This window comes from Microtus oregoni, unplaced genomic scaffold (genome assembly GCF_018167655.1).
Source record: "Microtus oregoni isolate MIOR12 unplaced genomic scaffold, Mior012 000086F_ref0000336, whole genome shotgun sequence".
NCBI lineage: Eukaryota > Metazoa > Chordata > Mammalia > Rodentia > Cricetidae > Microtus > Microtus oregoni.
The window spans coordinates 3880205-3899967 of NW_024544552.1; the positions used below are offsets into that span (position 1 = coordinate 3880205).

Genomic DNA, 19763 nt, shown 5'->3' on the forward strand with positions numbered 1-19763 from the left:
GCAAAACACGGAGGGACATGAACACCTACACTAGGTTGGGAGGGGGAAATGAATGTCCTTTCAAGGGATAACAAATGGAAGAGAAAATCTGTTTCTTTTCACTGTCGTTGAGATTTGCGTTTACCCTTTAGCGATGAGCCATGTTTTCCTTACTGCCTGAGCCTGCAAAGCGGCTTGAAGAATGGGTTTTACAGGTTTGACGTTCTATGCCCACTAGGGATCTCTCATGCCTAGGTGGAGTGCTAAATGCTTCACTATTGGTTTTCTGGCTGGAGCTGGACCTGGCATGCAGCTTTCCATGCTGCATCCCTTTTGTTTGGAAAGAAGCCCTTGCAAGTCCTTCCGTTATTCGATGTTTCGGCTCTTCATCCCTTTGGACCACATGAAGGGATGGGGGCCCCTGCCCTCAAGGACTTGCAGCAATGGTTTAAAGACCACCAACCAGCAGGGCCGGGAACTAATGGTTCTAAAGTTGGCTGCGTTTCCATGGTGTCGGTCGGGGAGCCGTGGGGGCGGGCTCACGCAAGCGCCGAGGAGGTGGGTGGGAGGATTCCGAGAGTGGGCGCGCAGGCGCCTTAAGAGATTGTGAAGCCGGTGGCCGGTGGCCGGGCGGCACCAACAAAGATGGCGGTGGCCCTTGCGGCGGGAGCAAGCTGGGCAACAGCTGCGGCTAAAGCTGCAGCCCGGCCCGCGGGGAGGCTGTTCGGGGTTCGGAGGGGGTGGCCCTGAGCTGGAGCTGGACCCCGGCTGGCCTCCCCCGCCGCCTCACCGGGGGACAGGTATTGGCCGGGACCTTATGGCGGGGTGGGGTGGGGTGGAGTGGGGGAGCTGAGGGAGGACGGATCCAGACCCCAGAGGACGTTCATCACAAAGGGAGAGGCTCGCGGTGCCCAGCGAGGCCTGGGAGAACCGAGCTGGAGGAACAGCATTCTCGGACCGCGGGGAATATGCCGCCGGACCCCGTAGCCAATCAGCGGCCTCGGCCTTTCTGCCCTCGAGGGGGGCGGACCCGGGTAAAACCCCCCGCTGTGGTGGGGTGGGAGAGGTGCAGAAATTAGGGGTCAAGTAGTTCGTCCTCCATCTCAAACCATTGCCCCCTGGGCTCAGCTATCAAGTGGGGGCCCAGAACTGGAGAGGGAATGGATTGCAAATCACCCATTTAATCGGCTTCATTTGCAACCCAGAGGGGCAAGGGTTGAGGTTGGAATGCTGTCTTTTGGACTGATTCCTGCATCCAGGGTCCCAGGTCTGGGGTATATCTCACTTGACTACCAGATATGAGGATTTTTAGGAGTTTGTAGATTATAAAAACAGCTGAAATTGGGACTACCACTGGCTTTTCAATAAATCTGTATTCTATAGAGGGGGTGGGGCGTGAAAGGTCAAAATCATGGGCTACTATTCAGTCATTAGTTTATTCAAGGGATACTAAGGATTTCCTTTATGTCAAACATTGCTAAGTTCTGGGGATGCAAGAATTGATTTTATAGACGTGATTCATGCCTTCGGTACATGTAGAAGCCAGCTTGCATAGTAGCCTGTATCATATCTCCCTTACTAATTCAAATGTTGATCCTCTGTTCTCAGGTCCAGCCTGTGGTGTCCACAATGCCCCAGGCTTCTGAGCACCGCCTGGGCAGGACTCGAGAGCCACCTGTCAATGTACAGCCCCGAGTGGGAGCCAAGATACCATTTCCTCCCCGGGCCCGCAGCAAGGAGCGCCGAAACCCAGTTCCTGGGTCAAACCCCATGTTACGACCTTTGCCACCCAGACCATGTCCCCCAGATGAAAGGCTCAAGAAACTGGAACTGGGTCGGGGTCGGACCTCAGGCTCTCGTCCTAGAGGCCCCCTTCGAGCAGATCATGGGGTTCCCTTGCCTGGCTCACCGCCCCCAGCTGTGGCTCTGCCTCTCCCATCCCGGACCAATTTAGCCCGTTCCAAGTCTGTGAGCAGTGGGGACTTGCGTCCAATGGGGATTGCCTTGGGAGGGCACCGTGGCACCGGCGAGCTAGGGGCTGCACTGAGCCGCTTGGCACTCCGGCCTGAGCCGCCCACTTTGAGACGTAGCACTTCTCTCCGGCGTCTTGGGGGCTTCCCTGGCCCCCCTACCCTGCTCAGCATACGGACAGAGCCCCCTACTTCCCATGGCACCTTCCACATGATATCTGCCCGACCCTCTGAGCCTTTCTACTCTGATGACAAGATGGTGAGGACTTGCCAGCACACGTGGGCTCCCATGACCATGTTCCTTTTGCCTTCAACTCTCTTGTCGTGATATGGCTTTCTTGTTCCCTTCTCCAAGTTCCCTTGTCAACCCCTTATTACACCAGTGGACTCTTCTCCTTTCTGAGGCCTTCTAGATATTATTTTGGGTTGTATGTGATTCTTCAACTCCATGTGCCATTCTGGTCCGTAGGGAATTAACTATTTAGAATTCTTCTTTAGGTCCTTAGGCCTGCCCATTTAAGGCAATTTCTCTCCTAGGACTGGGCCTAGACCTAATTAATCCCTGGGTTGAAGAGGGGCGGAGTTAGAGCACCTGGGCTGAGAAGGGGCGGGGTTAGAGCATCTACTGCTACTGTTGCCCATTTCCTGAGCTAAGTGAGCTAAGCTGCTTGCAGTTGGAGCCAGCAGGACAGGGTGCAAGAAGGGGCCACGGGGGCAGGAGGGGGATTTGGGGGCAGTAAAGTGGGGGTGGGGAGCAGCTGGGCAACCATGCCAGTGCTTGGGGAATTGCCTCAGGAGCTGCAGCGCCGGCTAGCTGGGCAGCGGAGTAAATGGGGAATAGGTGTGACAGCCATGGCTGAGTCTGTGGTACACTCAGCTGTGATGGGTTTACTACTAATGAGCAATGAGGTAGGAGGACCAGGGAGGGCAAAAGGGTCTCCCGAATAGGGTGGGGGAGACAGACATTCAGCAACATGCTGTTGAAAGTGCTGTCTAGAAAATGACTGTGCTCTGACCTTCTAGGCTCATCACACCCTGCTTCTGGGCTCTGGTCATGTTGGCCTCCGAAATCTGGGAAATACAGTAAGAGCCATTTTCCTGTTCTTTCCTCTGTAAAGGGAGTGTGAAATGGTGTTGGGGGTGGAGCCAGCCTGCGAGTTTGGGGAAGGCACACAGGAGAGCACTGACCTCTCCTTAAGGCTGGTTGGACCCCAGACTGGAAAGGTAATGGCAGTGTCCCCGCTGCTTCCCCAGTGTTTCCTGAACGCCGTGCTACAGTGTTTGAGTAGCACAAGGCCTCTTCGAGACTTTTGCCTTCGGAGGGACTTCCGACAAGAGGTCCCTGGAGGAGGCCGAGCCCAGGAGCTCACGGAAGGTGGGCAACGTCCTTCTGATTCTTCTGTTCACTTCCCCCTATCCTTTCAGTTCTATACCCCAGTACCTATGGTTCCCAGCCCTTCAATCTGACACATCCATTTTCTGGGTTCCTCCTTTCTAGAGGTTTTCTCTCCACGGACTCTCCTCTTGCATGCTCTTCTAGACACTAATCTTTGTAACCTTCCCCACTGTCACACCAACAGCCTTTGCAGATGTGATTGGTGCCCTCTGGCACCCTGACTCCTGTGAAGCTGTGAATCCTACTCGATTCCGGGCTGTCTTCCAGAAATACGTTCCCTCCTTCTCTGGATACAGGTGGGGAAACTGAGAGGATGGAAGTTCTCTCTGACTGGGGCTGGGGCCAAGCAGGGGCTACAGCTCCATCGTTCGGAGCCTTGAGAATTTCTGCACTGAGGATATAAGGACCCATATTTGGGCAGGGAATACTGTCTGTGGACTAAGAGGGGATCATTTGCTCATATTCTGTCTGGCTGTAGCCAGCAGGATGCCCAAGAGTTTCTGAAGCTCCTCATGGAGCGGTTGCATCTTGAAATCAACCGACGAGGCCGCCGGGCACCACCAATCCTGGCCAGTGGTCCAGTTCCCTCTCCACCTCGCCGAGGAGGGGCTCTGCATGAAGAACCAGAATTAAGGTAAAGGTTGCTCCCCCTTGCTCCTCTCCCCAGTAGCAATCAGTTGTCACAGAACTGAGCTAACTAAAACTGGAAATGTGGGGCCTTGGGGAGACCCTTTAGCATAGAAACATAAATGTTTTGTCAGTACAGGAAAGGACAGAAGGGAGGAGGAGGAGGGAAGCTGAAGGATGCAGGTAGAGGCATAAAATAGAGTTGGAGGTGTCACTAAATTGGGAAAGGAGGGATCTTTTACAATAAAATATACCAATGGGCTTGCAGAGGTGGGATGGCACTTTTCCTTTATAGACTTTTCCTCATCCTGGACTTCCCCAGAAAGTTCTTGAAAGAATTACTCCTTTGACTAGAAATTTAGGGAAGGAGCTGGAATGCAGATAGGGAACAGGGCTCTGGATAATTTCAATGGGTTGGGGGTACCCAGTATTATAACTCTCTCATGGGTGCTCCCTCCCTTCCCTTGATCTGTGGTAGTGACGATGATCGAGCCAACTTGATGTGGAAGCGCTACCTGGAGCGAGAAGACAGCAAGATCGTGGGTATGGAATGGGCAAAACTGGGGGTTTGGGCTTGGGAGAGGAATGAGCAAGGCTGGGTGATGATGGGAAGTGGTTGTAGAGCCGGGTGGTGGCAGTGCTGAAGTCAGAAAGGCAGGTCCAGCAAGGGCAGGATTCCGAGAGAGCACCTTCGACGTCCAACAGTGACTTTCTCCTGCTTTTTGCTTCTATCCAGACCTATTTGTAGGCCAGCTGAAAAGTTGCCTCAAGTGCCAGGCCTGTGGGTATCGCTCCACGACCTTCGAGGTTTTTTGTGATCTGTCGCTGCCCATCCCCAAGGTGGGATTCCGGAGGGTTCCAGGGGTGGATGAAACATGGGTTCTACGTGTGGGTGGGAACCATGTGGGCCTCTAAAGCAGAATTGAAGCCTGGATTATGAAAACATAAAAGATTTAAAAAGAAAGAAATTCAGAACATGCTGACCCTTCCTTCCTTCCCCCCAGAAAGGATTTGCTGGGGGCAAAGTGTCTCTGCGGGACTGTTTCAGCCTTTTCACCAAGGAAGAAGAGCTGGAGTCGGAAAATGCCCCAGTATGTGGGGGTTTACAATGGTGGGAGACACGTGGGAGTCTGTCTGGATAAAAGGAGATGCCTACTTCCTTAGTTGGGAGTAACAGTTACATGTCTGGGTGTGTTAAAGTTAGGGCCTCAGATATGTTGTAGTATGCCTAGGTGGGGGGGGAGGGGCAAAGCAATGAGAAACATACTAAATTTATATGTGAAGTGGGGTGTCAAAAACGAGCTGAGGTGAGAACACATCAACCTAACACTATTTGCTGTTTACTTAGGTGTGTGACCGATGCCGGCAGAAAACACGAAGTACCAAAAAGTTGACAGTACAAAGATTCCCCCGCATCCTCGTGCTCCATATCCTAATCTTGGCGTTCTTATTCCTCTAGGGCATCTCCCATACATTCTGTTTCCTCACCTTCATTGGGTTTTTCTTGAGAAAAACCTGCCACCCCAACTTTCTTTGCCATCTTTCAGGACATGTTGGGGGAATAGAGGGTACTGAATTTCTTACTGCAGCTCCCTTAGAGACCCTCAGCCTCCCAAATGCTCCTTAACCAGGGCTTAGATCTGAATCGATTTTCCACCTCCCGAGGCTCCATCAAGAAAAGTTCAGTAGGTGTAGACTTCCCGTTGCAGCGACTGAGCCTAGGGGACTTTGCCAGTGACAAAGTGGGTGAGTCTGGTGGGGAATGCCCTGCGGCACCTTCAGGGGCGGGGCACAACTCTTGATTGTAGAAACTGACCTTGTCTAACCCGCAGGAAGCCCTATCTACCAGTTGTACGCTCTTTGCAACCACTCGGGTAGTGTCCACTACGGACACTACACGGCCCTGTGCCGGTGCCAGACTGGTTGGCATGTCTACAATGACTCCCGGTGAGCACAGCCTCTTATTAAACTGCCCCATCGCACTGCAGCCCTGGCACCCTCCCCTCCTCTGAGACCCCAAAAGATGAGCTCCTGACAAAGGCTGGGTGGAGTCTCTCCTGAGCGCCACAGGGGTACTCTGAGCTGAGGCCTGTAGGGAGGAGGGGGAACACACAGGAATAACTACAACTACTCCCTATTTCCCTTCTTCGCAGTGTCTCCCCTGTCAGTGAAAATCAGGTGGCGTCCAGTGAGGGCTACGTGCTGTTCTACCAACTGATGCAGGAGCCGCCGCGGTGCCTGTGACACCATCTTGAAGCCCTGGCACCTGTGAAAACCTTTTCAACACCCTTAAGCCCCCAGGCTCCCCATTTACCTCAGAGACGTCTATTTTTGTGTCTTTTTAATCGGGGAGGGGGGTGGTTGTAGCTCCCATTATTTTTTTTATTAAGAAGCACCCTTTCACCTTGTTTCCTGTCCCATGTACAGAGCTCACCAGGCCCTTGACCATGTACAGCCCCCAGACCTCTGCAATCTCACTTTTTGTGAATAAATTTATTAAGAAAAAGTGATGTTCACCTTTATATTTGCGGATAAGAGGGAATGGATATCCAGCATTTGGTTCAATTGGAGCCCAATTCCGTCTCTGAACAGGAGGGGGCGCTCTCAGAACAGAAGGAAAAGAACAGAGATTGAGTAACACTTGTGCCCTAACGGAGTTTTAGTATTACTCGGAAGAAAAACCTTGAGACTTGAAGCGGCGGAGAGGCCTAAAACTAGAGCGCAGGCATTGACATGCCGGGTTTTGCCGGCGAGGGGAACTGCCCCTCGAGAGCAAAGCACCCAAGAACCCCTGTTGACAAACACTGGTTTCGTTGCCGGGTGGCCTTTGCTCCCGTAGGCCCTGACTGTTGCTAACATCAAAGAGCTGTTTATGGAACCACCTCCCCACGGACAGGCCTCCAAGTGTCTCTCTCCAACCAGGGCTCATGGGGCCCTCCCTCCAGGGTTCTCACCACAAGCCTAGGAAGCTTGAGCTGGGGAATGCTAACTCCCAGATTCAGCTTTTCACTGCCTTGGCCCTGGGGAAGGCGGTGCCGGCTACTGCAACTAACTTCGAGTAGGCAAAGAACCGGTTAACCTGGTAGCGGACTCTGGACGTAACTGCAGCTCCGTTGGCAACGTCACTGCCAATCCGGTGTTTTCATTGGTGGATGTATCCAGCGCTCACCAATCCAGAGCCTACTTTCCAGGACCCACCAATCCCGAAGCAGTAAAGCGAAGCGCAGCTGCGGGCGGACTGAATGGAGTAGACGGAGAGTCGGAAGGACCCTAAAAGTTAGGGGCGGGGATCCTAGACTTGAACCTGCTTACCCGCTGAGGCTGGGGAAACCGCGTACTGCAGAATTCTGGTCCCCGGAGGGTTTGAGCTGGGAAGATAGCGCGGGCGTGGGCCTTATCTGCACACCCACAGGAGACACTGGTCCTAGGGCCTCTATATCACTCATTTTCCCTAGTTCCCCCTATCTTGTGGGTAAGTCCTGGCCTCTGAACGAAGACCTCACTCTTCTACCAGCAAGTACACGCGTGCCCTGCCTTAGATGCTCACAAATCAGTAAGTGCCCAGAAATGGGGTACGGGACCAGTGGGAGTTTCTGCAGTTGTAAAACAGGGTGCCTCCGGTTCTGCCTGGTATCTTGACCTTTCCCTAGGCCTTACAATGGGCCGGACTGTGATCGTGCTTGGCGGGGGTATCAGTGGATTGGTCGCAAGTTATCATCTGATCCGAGGCCCCTGTCCCCCTAAGGTGAGTTCCCACTAGAACCAAAGAAAGACTAATTTAAAACTCTTAACATTTCCCATAAAAACTGAATAGATTCTGTTCCGTGGAATGTGAAGTTTCCCCTATCCCTAGTCCCTTTCCCCTGAACCCACAGTGTCTCACTTTTGGCACCAGGTGATCTTAGTGGAGGGCAGCAAGCGTTTGGGAGGTTGGATCCGCTCAGTCCGAGGATCAGATGGTGCTATCTTTGAACTTGGACCTCGAGGAATTAGGCCAGCTGGAGTGCTGGGAGCCCGGACCCTGCTCCTGGTGAGCGTCTTGTGGAATGTGTAGGACAGACAGGTGATTGGGGGAGGGGAGGAGCTTTCCAAAGGGAGAGAGTGGCAGAGGGGAAAGACATTTGTTGGGTCAGTTTTTCCTTAGTGTCTCCTCTTCCTGAGGGCTTGTGGAGAACAGGTTTCTGAGCTTGGCTTGGAGTCAGAAGTCTTGCCTGTCCCGGGGAATCACCCAGCTGCCCAGAACAGGTTCCTGTATGTAGGGGGTGCCTTGCACCCCCTACCCTCTGGTCTCAGGTAATGCTCACTTCCTAACTGTACACTTACCTCTTCCCTCCGCTCCCTGTCAGCCCTTCCAGCCACAGGGGTTAAATGAATGAAAATAATACCCTGGAGCTGGGAAGGTGACTGGGGGAGCTTTCTTTTCACCATGCCTTCCTCCTTGCAGGGGGCTACTCCGCCCTTCACCCCCCTTCTCCAAACCTCTGTTTTGGGCTGGGTTGAGGGATTTGATGAAGCCCAGGGGCAAAGAGCCTGATGAGACTGTACACAGTTTTGCCCAGCGCCGCCTTGGACCTGAGGTGACACTGCTCAGACAGAGGTGGTCTCAACCCTCTCCCCTCCTAAACCAGCTGCTGTATCTAGGGATGTCCTCTTCCCATTACTCGGTGTTGGGAATAAATGCTTTCCTTTCCTTCCCACCCTTTGGTTATAGTGGGAACACCCCCCAACACAAAGTCTCTCCCTTCCTCATTCCCTCCCAAGCAGGGGCAATGGAAATCAGTCAGGGTGGCTTATTCCTTGACCCCTCAGACCCAGTCTTACCCTTAAGGTGGCATCTTTAGCCATCGACAGTCTTTGCCGAGGAGTGTTTGCAGGCAACAGCCGTGAGCTCAGTGTCCGGTCCTGCTTTCCCAGTCTCTTCCAAGCTGAGCAAACCCATCGGTCCATATTACTGGGGCTGCTGCTGGGGGCAGGTGAGGGGAGGGGCATTGGCTCAAGGGGTGAATTATAAAGCCTGAAAAAGTGAGGTGCTTTGTACATGGGGTACTATTTTGATTATACATATTTGTCTCCTTTTAGGACGGAGTGCACAGCCAGACTCCTCATTAATTCGTCAGGCCCGGGCTGAGCGGTGGAGCCAGTGGTCACTCCGTGGAGGGCTGGAGATGTTGCCCCAGGCCCTTCACGACCACCTAACCAGTAAAGGAGTCACCATCTTCAGAGGCCAGCCAGTCTGTGGGCTCAGCCTCCAGCCAGAAGGGCGCTGGAAGGTAGGAGAACCCTCTGGAGTATAGTCAACCTGTATCAGTGTTATTAGATTTGTTGTTGCTGGTGTTGTTATATTTAATATTGCAAAAATACATTTAGCAAAAAAGTATCATATGAAAATGTGCATGACCTGATTTTATACCATAGTCAAATAGGACCTCTGGGGAGGGATGTGGACATCTCTGCTGAATATCCATTTCTTTAAACTTGGTCCAAGACTTAAAAACACGTTTGCTCATGTGACTTCCATCCTAATATTCTGTGGCCCACTAGTTATCATCTCTACACACCTCCCAGTCACACGATTCATAAAGGCGTCAAAACCCTGCAGTATTCCGTGGACAGACCTGCCACCTTTTAATGTCAGTGATAACTTCTTGTCCACAAATTTCTTCTGCTATGGAGCAAGGGGGTGGGGATGAAGAAATAACTTAGCAATTAAGAGTACATACTGCCTTTGCAGAAGACCTGGGCTCCTGTCCCAGAACCCACATCAGGTGGCTCACCACTGCTTGGAATTCCTGCTCAGGGGCTCAGACGACCTCTGCTGGACTCCACAGACTCCTGCACTTGTGTGCACACACACACACACACACACCCTGTGTCACTATCTTTGAGTGGTTTAACCGGGTCAGGGCTGACAGCATTGGACTTACTGTTTTCTTGCCTCAGAGAAGCTCTTTGGATATTGGCTACCTCAGGTTCCTATGCTTTATGTGTGAACCTTCCTCAAACAGCCCTTATAGATGTGAATAGAAGTAATTCTTTGGAGTGTCTGGGACAGGGAGAGAGGACAGCCCGCCTTCATTGACCATTTCAGAGCATCCACACTGACCTCTTTCTGGTCCACCTTCTGGATTATGCAGAGGATTTTTGTTGTTCAGATGATACTGTCATTCCCAGTCTTCATCCTGGGTCAACACCCAGACTTTCTTGTCTCTTGGGTACCTGGGAAGCTAAGAGTGAGGCAGCAAATCTCACTTACCTCTAAAGTCCTCCTAACACCGTTCTCTCTCAAATGTTATCACTCAGGTGTCTCTAGGGGACAACAGTCTGCAGGCTGACCACATTATCAGTGCTATTCCAGCTGCAGGTAATGGGACAGTCCCTCCCTTCCCTAACCACCAGGAGGCGATAGTGTGCCTTCCTATGCCAGCAGGGCCACACTGGGTTCCTGAGCTGGTCATCCATGAGGGATTCCTATAAGACAAAGCTAGCCTACTATGAATGCCTCTGCCTGATCCCCAGAGCTCAGCAAGCTGCTCCCTGCCGAGACTGCACCTCTAGCTCATGTCCTGAGTACCATCACTGCTGTATCTGTCGCTGTGGTGAATCTGCAGTACCAAGGAGCTCATCTGCCTGTTCAGGTATGAGGAGGAGGAGGAGGAGGAGGGGGGAGGACACATGCTCAGCAAGAGCCCTTCCCTCCTGATCTACAGACATTTTCCCCCAGGGATTTGGACATTTGGTGCCATCATCAGAAGACCCAACTGTCCTGGGAGTCGTATATGACTCAGTTGCTTTTCCTGAGCAGGATGGGAACCCCCCAGGCCTCAGAGTAACTGTGAGAGAAGGAAACTTTGCTTATAGTGGGGTTTCCAAGGACTCTTCTGTGCCTTAGTGAAGGCCAGGGCAGGATGGCCGATGCTGTGTTTCCTCACAGGTGATGCTGGGAGGCTACTGGTTACAGAAGCTGGAAGCTAATGGTCATGAATTGTCTCCAGAGCTGCTCCGACAGCAAGCACAGGAAGCAGTTGCTACACAGTTAGGACTGAAGGAGCCACCAAGTCACTGCTTGGTCCATCTACACAAGGTGAATTGAGATTCTTCTTAGTTCCTCATTGAAAATAAGGACTAACATGTTTATCAGTATGTCAGCCAAACGAGGCCTTGGAAATCAGTAATAAACTTGCCCTTACATCTTGTCTCTCCTTAGAACTGTATCCCTCAGTACACACTAGGACACTGGCAAAAACTAGGTAAGCTGGGAAAGCAGCTGGGCTGAGGAAGTCAGAGCCCAGCTATAACATTCCTCTCATCCTCGAGGCCAGCCTGGTCTACAAGAGCTAGTTCCAGGACTGGAACCAAAAAGCTGCGGAGAAACCCTGTCTCGAAAATTAAAAAAAAAAAAAAAAAACATTCCTCTCATCCTTCCTTTCCTTTCAGAGTCGGCTAAGCGCTTCCTGACTGCTCAAAGGTTGCCCCTGACTTTGGCTGGAGCTTCCTATGAGGGGGTCGCGGTCAATGACTGTATAGAGAGTGGACGTCAGGCAGCAGTTGCTGTCCTGGGCACAGAATCTAACAGCTGATTCCCCTTCTCCCACTCACGAAAATAAAAGTTGCTGGAACTTGGTTTGTTCTTGCTATTCTGTCAACCTACAGGCTTGTTGGGACCAGGGGTGGTGGGAGAGGATAAAATGTCCTGGAATGCAAAAGGCACAAGCAACGATGAGACAAAGTCCTTTATTAGAAAAGATATCAAAATCCTAGCCCCCTGGGCCAAGACCAGAGGAGCTACTCCAGCACAGGCAGGAAATGCCCTGGAAGGGGCTTCCTCCACCAGACAGCTTCTTGGGAACCATAAATAGAATAAATATTCACAGAGGTCCCAGGAGAAGCCAGGTCACTCTTGGAAAAGAGTGACGTCCATGGACGAGGAAGAGGCTTGGGGTCCAGCCCTGCTCCTACCCCGGGGGCAGGGGACTCCCAGGATTCGTCACATAAAATGACAAGGATTCACAGTCATAAGCCCTGATAGGTGGCCCCTAGAAAGAGGAACCTCCAGGTCTAGAGGAGCCCAGCTCCAGTCTAGCAGTGAGGAGAGGTCCCTGCCCCCAGCCCAGCACTAGAGTTTAGTCCCCTCACATCCCTCCGAAAGCAGTGTGGAGCAGAGGGTGTGGGGAGCACAATCCCTCTGTTTCAGTTTCATGATTAAAGTGGGCAAAGAAGAGTCAGTGTGAACCGTGGGGAGCTGTGTGGTTGGCAGTAGGCAGAGGGCCAGGCCTAACTGGGGGCCGGCGTTGCAGCATCTCTTGTCGGAAGGCCTGGGAGGAGCCCGGTGGATATCGGGGACCAGAGGACCGAGGACCCCGAGGGTCAGTCCCAATGTCTGCAGTGATGTTGGTATAGAGAGGACCCAGCTCTCTAGCCAGCAACTGGTATGTCAGTGAGTTCATTCCATCTTGTGTCCAAGAATTCTGGGTGCGGACCAGGAGGTCAAATCTGAAGGTTAAACGTTTAAGACTAAGATCTAAAAGGAATAGCCTGGAGTTTGGGGACCCCAATAACAACCCCCTTCCTACCTGTGGGGATTTTCCTCGTTGCCTTTGTCCCCTCTGTGCTTCACCATCTTATAGTGTCCCACAGAGGTGGGTGGTCGAGAGATCTTCATCCCAGCCAGACGTACCCTATGAGAAAAGGGAGGGAGCCTTGGAGGAGCCAGAGTGGAAAAAAAAAACGCTGGCAGGTGAATGAGGAAAGTAAAGACAATCAAGGAAGTGATGACATAGGCCTGCACACAAAGAATAATTACTATCTGTCTGGCAAGAAAAATAAATAAATAAAAACTGCCAGGTACAAGAAGGCAGGAGAAAATCAAATAGAAAGAAGGTAAAGTTGGCTGTACCCAAGTCAGCAGGGCTTAATGCCAGATGCCCGGGGGCCTAAAAGAACTGGCGGAGAGAGATAGGTAACTCTTAGACTTCCTTTCTAAACGGCTCCTGGGAGTTGCCCTTGGAGTCTTGGGAGGACAGAGAAAAGGAGCCATTTTGTCTAAAGCATAGAAATGGCAGACCCTGAGTCATCCACCTCTGCCTTTGGGCTTTAAAGTGAGGCTTATGTATGCTAGACACACGTGACCACTGAACTGCACCCCTAACCCAGCAAGTCTTATTTAGAAGTAGTGTCTCAACTACCCAGCTCCTTTCCAGCTGCTGCCTTGTGTGAAAGAGAAGCGCAGAAGCAGGTAGATGCTCAGGACCTTAAACCAGCCCAAATTCTGAAACATAAAACCAAGGGGTGGAGGTAGTTTGACAAAGAACTGAAAAAAAAAATACATCTAGGATTTTCAGGGTAAGATTTACACACACAGATGAGAATTCACATAAAGATGTTGTTACAGGGGACAAAAGAGGAAGGGAAGCAATGAACCTGGCATACCAAGCTCAAATACACTGCTCACGAAACTGGCTCCGGGGAGGCTAAAGGTAAGAATGTTTCACAGGCTAGGACATGAGTGGGCATTATGCCAGGTAGGAGCCCCTCCCCCTTTTTCAAAAAAAAAAAAAAGAAAAAAGAAAAGATAAAAGTGATTCTGGGCTATATGGAGCAGAATCTTTCTCCTCCGTTCTCACGGAAGCAGTCTCTACATAAGCCTATCAAAATGAAGAGCTAACCTGTCTTTAGGCCCCTTCTTGAGAGCTAGAATTCCATATTTCCAGTTGATCTTACCCCTTTTCCAAAGAATATAACCAACCAGATCTATCTAGAAAAGTGAAATTTGACAGAAGGGACAGCAGTGGGCAAAGCCTGACCTGAGTAGACGAAGGTCAAAGGAAAGAATTGGCTCCGTGCAGAACCAGGAAGCTAAAGATCTGTGTTGAAAGACTGTGGCCAGGGTTTGGGAAAGAGGTGTCGTCAGAAGTCTGACCTGGTAGCAATGTCATCATCCTCACCACCCCAGCCCCAATATTCATTGGGGAAGCCGTTCATCTTCAGGTACTGGTCAGGAGTGAGCGCCGAAACCCCACCAAAGTACTGGGGGTACGGGAGGCTAAGGAGAAAAAGATCCTTGTATTTCACAAATTCGGAGCATCAACCCTACCCACAGTTCCCTGAGCTCTCCACCTGCTACAAGGTTGCTTTCCCGGCTTTCTAGTGCTCTTCCATGCCCTCTACCTGTATCCAAACTTGTTCATGGCAACAGCAACATGGCGGGGTCCCCGGGGGTCGCACACATACAGGTTATGATCATTTTCTGGAAGGAGGTCCACGTCATGTAAGAACAAGCAGTCCCATTCTTCATCGCGCAGGGCTTCCCGCACCCCAACATTCAGTAGCTTTGCCCTGTTAAACGTTCCATTTCCAGCCTAGAAGATAATGAAGGGGACCGGGTTCAGCATGGAGAAAGCACTCTGTGCATGAGTGCAGAAGTGGAAAGAGGAAGGATCTAAGCGGAATATGGGGCCAAGAGAAAGAAGAACAAAACAGACAGCTAAGCGTGGCGGTACGTGAGTGTAATCCCAGCACTCAGAAGACAGACAGGAAGATCTTAGGTAGACTATAAGCAAAACAAGGGCTGGAGATGTGGCTCAGTTGGTAGAGTGTTACCTAGCATTCATTACGCTCTGGGTACCATTCTCAGCACCATATAAAACCAAGCATGGCATCGTGTGCCTGTAACCCGTGTGGGAAGGTAGATGTAGGAGGATCAGAAAAGGTCATCCTGAGCTACATAATAAATTCTTAGGCCAGCCTTGGCTACAAGAGACCCTATCTTAAAAAACAAAACAAAGAGGGGCTGGAGAGGTTTAGAGGTTAAGAGCACTTGGCTGTTCTTCCAGAGATCCTGAGTTCAATTCCCAGCAACCATACGGGGGCTTACAACCATCTATAATAAGATATGATGCCCTCTTCTAGCCTGTAGGGATATATGCAGGCAGAATGCTGTATACATAATAAACAAATCTTTACAAAACAAAACAAAGGAAAAATCATAGAAAAAATATAGGAGAGTAGGAATACCCTAACATAATACGGAGACAGACCTGACAGAAAAAGAATGGGACTAACAAAGTTGAAAGAGGAAGGCTCCAATTATCTATTGTCTAATCCTTTTACAGTTATCCCACAGACCCATTAGATGAGAGAAGAGGCATTTATTTGAGCTTCCTTAACATCAAAGAAAGAGGAAGGAGCCAGGTGTTGGTGGCGCACGTCTTTAACCCCAGCACCTGGGAGGCAGAAGCAGGTGGATTTCTGTGAGTTTCAGGACAGCCAAAACTACAACACAGAGAAACCCTGTCTCAAAAAACAAAACAAACAAAAACTAAATGAAAAAAACGAATAACAAGAATAAGGTGGAAAGTGGGGACACGTGGTGGATGTGGGGATACCTGGTGGATGTGGGGATACCTGGTGGATGACATAGATGCCATAGGCAAGCTGTTGGCGCTGTAGGAAGGGGTGCAGGTGGTAGAGCAGCAGACGCAGATGGTGCTCCCTGGCACGATGGGGCACAATTATGGCCGTTCGGGAGCGCGGCTCACATTCTGCAGGACGGTACCGGCCCCCTGGTTCCACCCGGGGGTTCCGCTCCACAATCTCTGCTAGTGATGGCACTGGGCTGAAGGATACTGACACAGGACCCACTGTTGGTAGGAAAAGGCAAGTTCAGAAATTGGAGACACGAGGAGAAAATGGGCATCAGAATCTCAGAATACCTCTGGCCAAATAGCCTGATTCAGGGCTCACTTCCCCCAAGGACTCACTCAAAAATCTAACACAGCTTGGCTTTCCCTTCATTAAGACAGCTCCGCAAAGCCTAAAGCTGCAGGAAGGCTCCTTACCTTGGACTACTTACTTTCTTATTTTAGGGTTTATATAACTTTCTCTTGTCCCACACTGAAGCTACAGGAGAAGAGCAAAAGGACTTCTACCTAATAAAGCCAAGACTCATCTACAAGAGAAGTAATTCCCACCCTGGGGCATAAAGAGGCCATAAAATGGGCAGGCAGTGGAAAGCTTGGGACCCAAGAGCTTAATCTAACCTCTGAATTCACAGTCCACTCCATCTCAACATGAGCCCAGCTTAGAATACATTAACCTAAGTCTCTATACACGCCTGTCCAAGGCTCCCTGCCCCCTCACCTTGTTCTCTTCTTCACCTTCTTCCCTTGGTACTCACCTAAGAAAGGAGATCTTTCTGGACAGTAAGGCAGAGCTTGAGCTGGAGGAGCCCCCGCCGCGACAGGGGCTCCAGGCAGGTGACTGAGGTTACTATAGACATCGCGGGGATGAGAATAATCAAACGTTGGGCCCTGATCTCGACCAAATAGGGCACTAAGGCTTCGGAAGCCCCCAAGTGACAGATACATCATAACCGCCAGCTGGGAGCCCACAAGCAGGGCCAGTGTGCATGGCCTCTCCAGTAGCCTCCGCAACATCCTGACTTGAGGGCTAGGGAAAGAGTCAAGAGATTTCTGGAAGCAAGCAGGAAGGCGGAGAGCAAGGCAGCGGAGACATCAGCGGGTAGAGATGAAAGCGGTGCCGGGAGGAGGAAGAAAAAATGGGCAGAGAACAAAGTCACAAAAAGAACACTGCTGTACTCAAACAAGGAAGAAAAACCAGCCCAGAAGGTAGCCAGTCATTACCAGTCCTTAATACAAGTCACTAAAACTCGTTTCATTTTCATCCACGGCACCCACTTTCGGTCTCCACCCTCAAGAAAGCTTACATCATTCAAGTCCCAAGTCCACTTCAGAAGTCTTTAAAACCCAATCTTACAAAAGAAGAGAGAGACGCACCTGTGTTCAAGCTGTCTTCTTCCGGATCATGGGGGCTCCAGGAGGTCCCCGGGGAGCAGAGAGGGGAGGCATTATCTAAAATTGGAACTGCCACAGAAGACAGAAAAGAACATTCCAACAGCCAGTGTGGGACCAGCGGGGACAGACGTGATCAAGGAGAACCAGTGACCTGTACAGCAGAGTTCACAATCAGGAAGAAACAACTTTCCCATCATGGAGAGTGCGGGAAAGTCATTGGAAAAAGAAAAGACGCCAGGTCAAGTCTCAGGCTCCCTGCGGCAGAGGGGCAAGTGTCAGATCTGTACCTAACTCTGTACTCCAACAAATTTGTTTGGGGGGTGGGGGACAGGAAAATGAATGGAGGTACAAAAAAAAAAACTATTCAAGAGGCAAGAGAGTCGTGACAGGACCTTGGCGTGGCCTAGAAAACATTGGAAACAGGTTCTTTCAGTTCTTCACGTACCAGGGAGCGCCTCCGCAGGTGCAGGGTGCTTGACCACCTGGGAGCTGCAAGCAAGCAACCCCGGAGCGAAGCCCAGAGAAGGGTGGGGGTGGTGTCCTTGTCCACCTCGCTCCAACCCTAGTGGGGGTGGGGAGGCGAGCTCTAGGTGAGGTGAGAAGTAGGGAGCGAGGGCCAGGGCAGACTCGGCCCAGGACACCTGGGCCGGCTCACCTGGAAGGGCGTGGTCAGCGCTTTGCGCGCGCGGGGGATGGGGCTTAGAACCCCATTCTTTTCGGGCACGCCCATCCCATCTCAGTCTCTTGTGTCTGTCCCTACCGTGCAACGTGAAGGCACCGGCCCGCGTCCACATTTCCACCCGAGACCCTGTCTGTGCTCAATCTGGTTTTGCAGCCTTTACTCAGAACTTCTCCTCCCCGCCCCCTGACCTCCCGATCCTTTCTCCGAGGACTCTGTCTCCGAGGTTCCAAGCCCACCATACCTGGTCTGCTCCCCGTCGTCACCGCCGCTCGGACAACCGGGCAGGTATTGCCGCCGCCATCTTGGAAGCGGGCGCAGGGGGCGGGGCCCGCGTCACGGGGCGGAGCCTCTACGGGCAGGCGCAGGGGCCCAGCAGCGCCCGGCCTGTTAGCCCGGGAGCTGGTGACCTGCACCGCTGAGAAGCTCGCTGGTGTCTCGGAGGAGTCCCAGAACCCCGATCTTCCTCTCCACCTCACAGTCTCCTTGCGGGGCTCTACTGCTCACATCGGAGCACAGCAGCTCAAAGCCCTTGTTTCTCAGTAAGGCTGAGAACCAGTTTCTGGTGCATCGGACGTTCTCATCCCCAGGGCGCGCTGAGCCTTTTCCCAAGTGTGTCAATGGCGCCCTCTGTAGCCTAGTGATACTTAGTATCGAAGTTGTTATTCTGTGACAGGCATTTGTATCCCCATAGTTAGTTAACAGGGAAGGAAAGCACGTGGACGGAAAAGCAGCGTCGGCTCTGATGTAAATACGCTTTCCTAAGTATTAGACTAAAATGAACGCTACGACTATGTGCAAGATACTTAATCCAGTGGCGTCTACCAGACCATAGTTTATTATTTCTTAAAAACAAATGTTCATAAAAGGAAACAATAAAAAGCCAATTACTTACGGCTTTTGCCCTAAAAAGTGCAGTCTCCTCTGTGTGTGTGCGTGCATGTGCGTGTGCCTGCGTGTGTGTGTGTGTGTGTGTGTGTGTGTGTGTGTGGTGGGGAGCTACAAACAACATAGTGCAATGATCACGATGACTCAAAAGGACACCTCAGCAGCCGGTGGTGTTGCACGCCTTTAATCTTAGCACTCAGAAGGCAGAGACAGGTCGATCTCTGTAGTTTGAGGCCAGCCTGGTCTCCAGAGTGAGTTCCTGGATAGGCTCCATAGCTACAGAGAATCCCTGTCTCGAAAAACCAAAAGAGAAAAGAAAAAGAAAGTACACCTCATTATTCACATGCGGCAATGCTGGCAAGCTTCTCAAAGGTAGTCAGTCATGTCTAGTGGGAAGCCTGAAGGACTTGTCTGTAGCATATCTTGCTTTAAACATTGTTTTCACGAAAGTTACCTTACAACTCAGTATAGGTGAGTGACCTGCGCGCAAACTCTGTCTTGTCTAGTAAACAGCTCTTGGAGAAAAACAAAGCCAAGTATTTGTCTCCATTTTCTCATTCAGTTTTATAGTCATCTGTAAACATGAGCTCGGTAAAGTCAATTCCTTCATCATTTAAGCACTATAAACAAATGTTCCCTTTGTATATGACTATTAAAAAAGACTTTGGGCGGGGGGAGGTTTCAAGACTGGGTTTCTTTGTGTTACCCTGGAACACAAAGAACGTCCTAGAACTCGATCTGGTCTCCAACTCAGACCCACTTGCCTCTGCCTCCTGGGATTAAAGGTTGTGCAACCACCACCTGGCTAGGCTCTCTTTTTAACTAGATCTTATCTTTGGTGGCCCTATCTTGGTACTGCCAGAAAGAATCCTGCCAAGCCAGATAAGCAAGAATTGTACCACCCACCGTCCCCACGCTTTCTGATCGCCCCCATCTGCCTTCAGCAAGAATCCTGTCAAGGCAGTCCACCAAGTACCCCTCTGTTCTTCATGTCATTTTGAGGCTGAATAAAGACTAATTTGACTCATTGTCAGATTTCCTAACCCTGTTCTTCCTGCTTCCCTCATCTTTTTTCCTTTTACGATCATTGTGAAGAAAGTCTCTCCAACCAGCTGGACGGTGATGATGCACACCTTTAGTTAGTCCCAGCACTTGGGAGGCAGAGGCAGGCAGATCTCTGTGAGTTCGAGGACAGGCACCAAAAGCTACAGAGAAACCCTGTCTCAAAAAAAAAAAAAGAAAGAAAAAAGAAAAAGAAAGAAAGAAAGAAAGAAAGTCTCTCTAGCCATTTTAAGTGTCAAAATATAACAAATCTGAATGCTGGGATTTGTGACTGGAGCTCAAGCAGGTTGTAAAATATTCTAAGCGTGGAAAAGTCAGATGACAGTGACAGGACAGGGAGAAGCACTTGCTGC

General features: G+C 51.0%; 3 protein-coding genes and 1 long non-coding RNA gene across 10 annotated transcripts; 2 read left to right on the forward strand and 2 right to left on the reverse strand.

Annotated features, from left to right (window-relative positions):
• The first annotated feature begins 570 nt into the window (after nucleotides 1–570).
• On the forward strand, nucleotides 571–6471 carry LOC121442026 (ubiquitin carboxyl-terminal hydrolase 21). The gene is made up of 13 exons (XM_041643459.1): nucleotides 571–779; nucleotides 1588–2208; nucleotides 2973–3032; nucleotides 3204–3324; nucleotides 3530–3641; nucleotides 3824–3979; nucleotides 4451–4515; nucleotides 4709–4812; nucleotides 4977–5063; nucleotides 5321–5401; nucleotides 5613–5718; nucleotides 5805–5919; nucleotides 6126–6471. The coding sequence occupies exons 2-13, from the start codon at nucleotides 1609–1611 to the stop codon at nucleotides 6214–6216; spliced, it is 1698 nt and encodes a 565-aa protein (XP_041499393.1). The 5' UTR covers nucleotides 571–779; nucleotides 1588–1608; the 3' UTR covers nucleotides 6217–6471.
• Nucleotides 4157–7036, reverse strand: LOC121442027. The gene is made up of 3 exons (XR_005973525.1): nucleotides 6927–7036; nucleotides 6490–6575; nucleotides 4157–4901 (listed from the first exon to the last, which is right to left on the reverse strand). It is a non-coding gene; the product is annotated as an uncharacterized LOC121442027 (long non-coding RNA).
• Nucleotides 7037–7182: 146 nt separating this feature from the next.
• Nucleotides 7183–11592, forward strand: LOC121442051 (protoporphyrinogen oxidase-like). 5 transcript variants are annotated; one of them, XM_041643501.1, is made up of 13 exons: nucleotides 7183–7525; nucleotides 7623–7717; nucleotides 7868–8002; nucleotides 8150–8265; nucleotides 8417–8549; nucleotides 8801–8945; nucleotides 9052–9242; nucleotides 10273–10333; nucleotides 10489–10607; nucleotides 10694–10804; nucleotides 10904–11053; nucleotides 11177–11219; nucleotides 11407–11592. In XM_041643501.1, exons 2-13 carry the CDS (start codon nucleotides 7631–7633, stop codon nucleotides 11547–11549), a joined length of 1434 nt encoding a protein of 477 aa, XP_041499435.1. In that variant the 5' UTR covers nucleotides 7183–7525; nucleotides 7623–7630; the 3' UTR covers nucleotides 11550–11592. The 5 variants fall into 5 exon arrangements, with proteins under 5 accessions (XP_041499435.1, XP_041499436.1, XP_041499437.1 ...); XM_041643502.1 differs by lacking the exon at nucleotides 10694–10804; XM_041643503.1 differs by lacking the exon at nucleotides 7183–7525 and having other exon boundaries at nucleotides 7625–7717; nucleotides 8134–8265.
• A 95-nt stretch (nucleotides 11593–11687) lies between these two features.
• Nucleotides 11688–18089, reverse strand: LOC121441969 (beta-1,4-galactosyltransferase 3). Of its 3 annotated transcripts, XM_041643393.1 has the most exons (8): nucleotides 17705–18088; nucleotides 16764–16932; nucleotides 16145–16439; nucleotides 15373–15608; nucleotides 14137–14327; nucleotides 13889–14011; nucleotides 12543–12647; nucleotides 11688–12462 (listed from the first exon to the last, which is right to left on the reverse strand). In XM_041643393.1, exons 3-8 carry the CDS (start codon nucleotides 16401–16403, stop codon nucleotides 12192–12194), a joined length of 1185 nt encoding a protein of 394 aa, XP_041499327.1. In that variant the 5' UTR covers nucleotides 16404–16439; nucleotides 16764–16932; nucleotides 17705–18088; the 3' UTR covers nucleotides 11688–12191. The 3 variants fall into 3 exon arrangements, with proteins under 3 accessions (XP_041499327.1, XP_041499329.1, XP_041499328.1); XM_041643395.1 differs by lacking the exon at nucleotides 16764–16932 and having other exon boundaries at nucleotides 16145–16416; nucleotides 17705–18089; XM_041643394.1 differs by lacking the exon at nucleotides 17705–18088 and having other exon boundaries at nucleotides 16145–16416; nucleotides 16764–17085.
• Between the last annotated feature and the right edge of the window lie 1674 nt (nucleotides 18090–19763).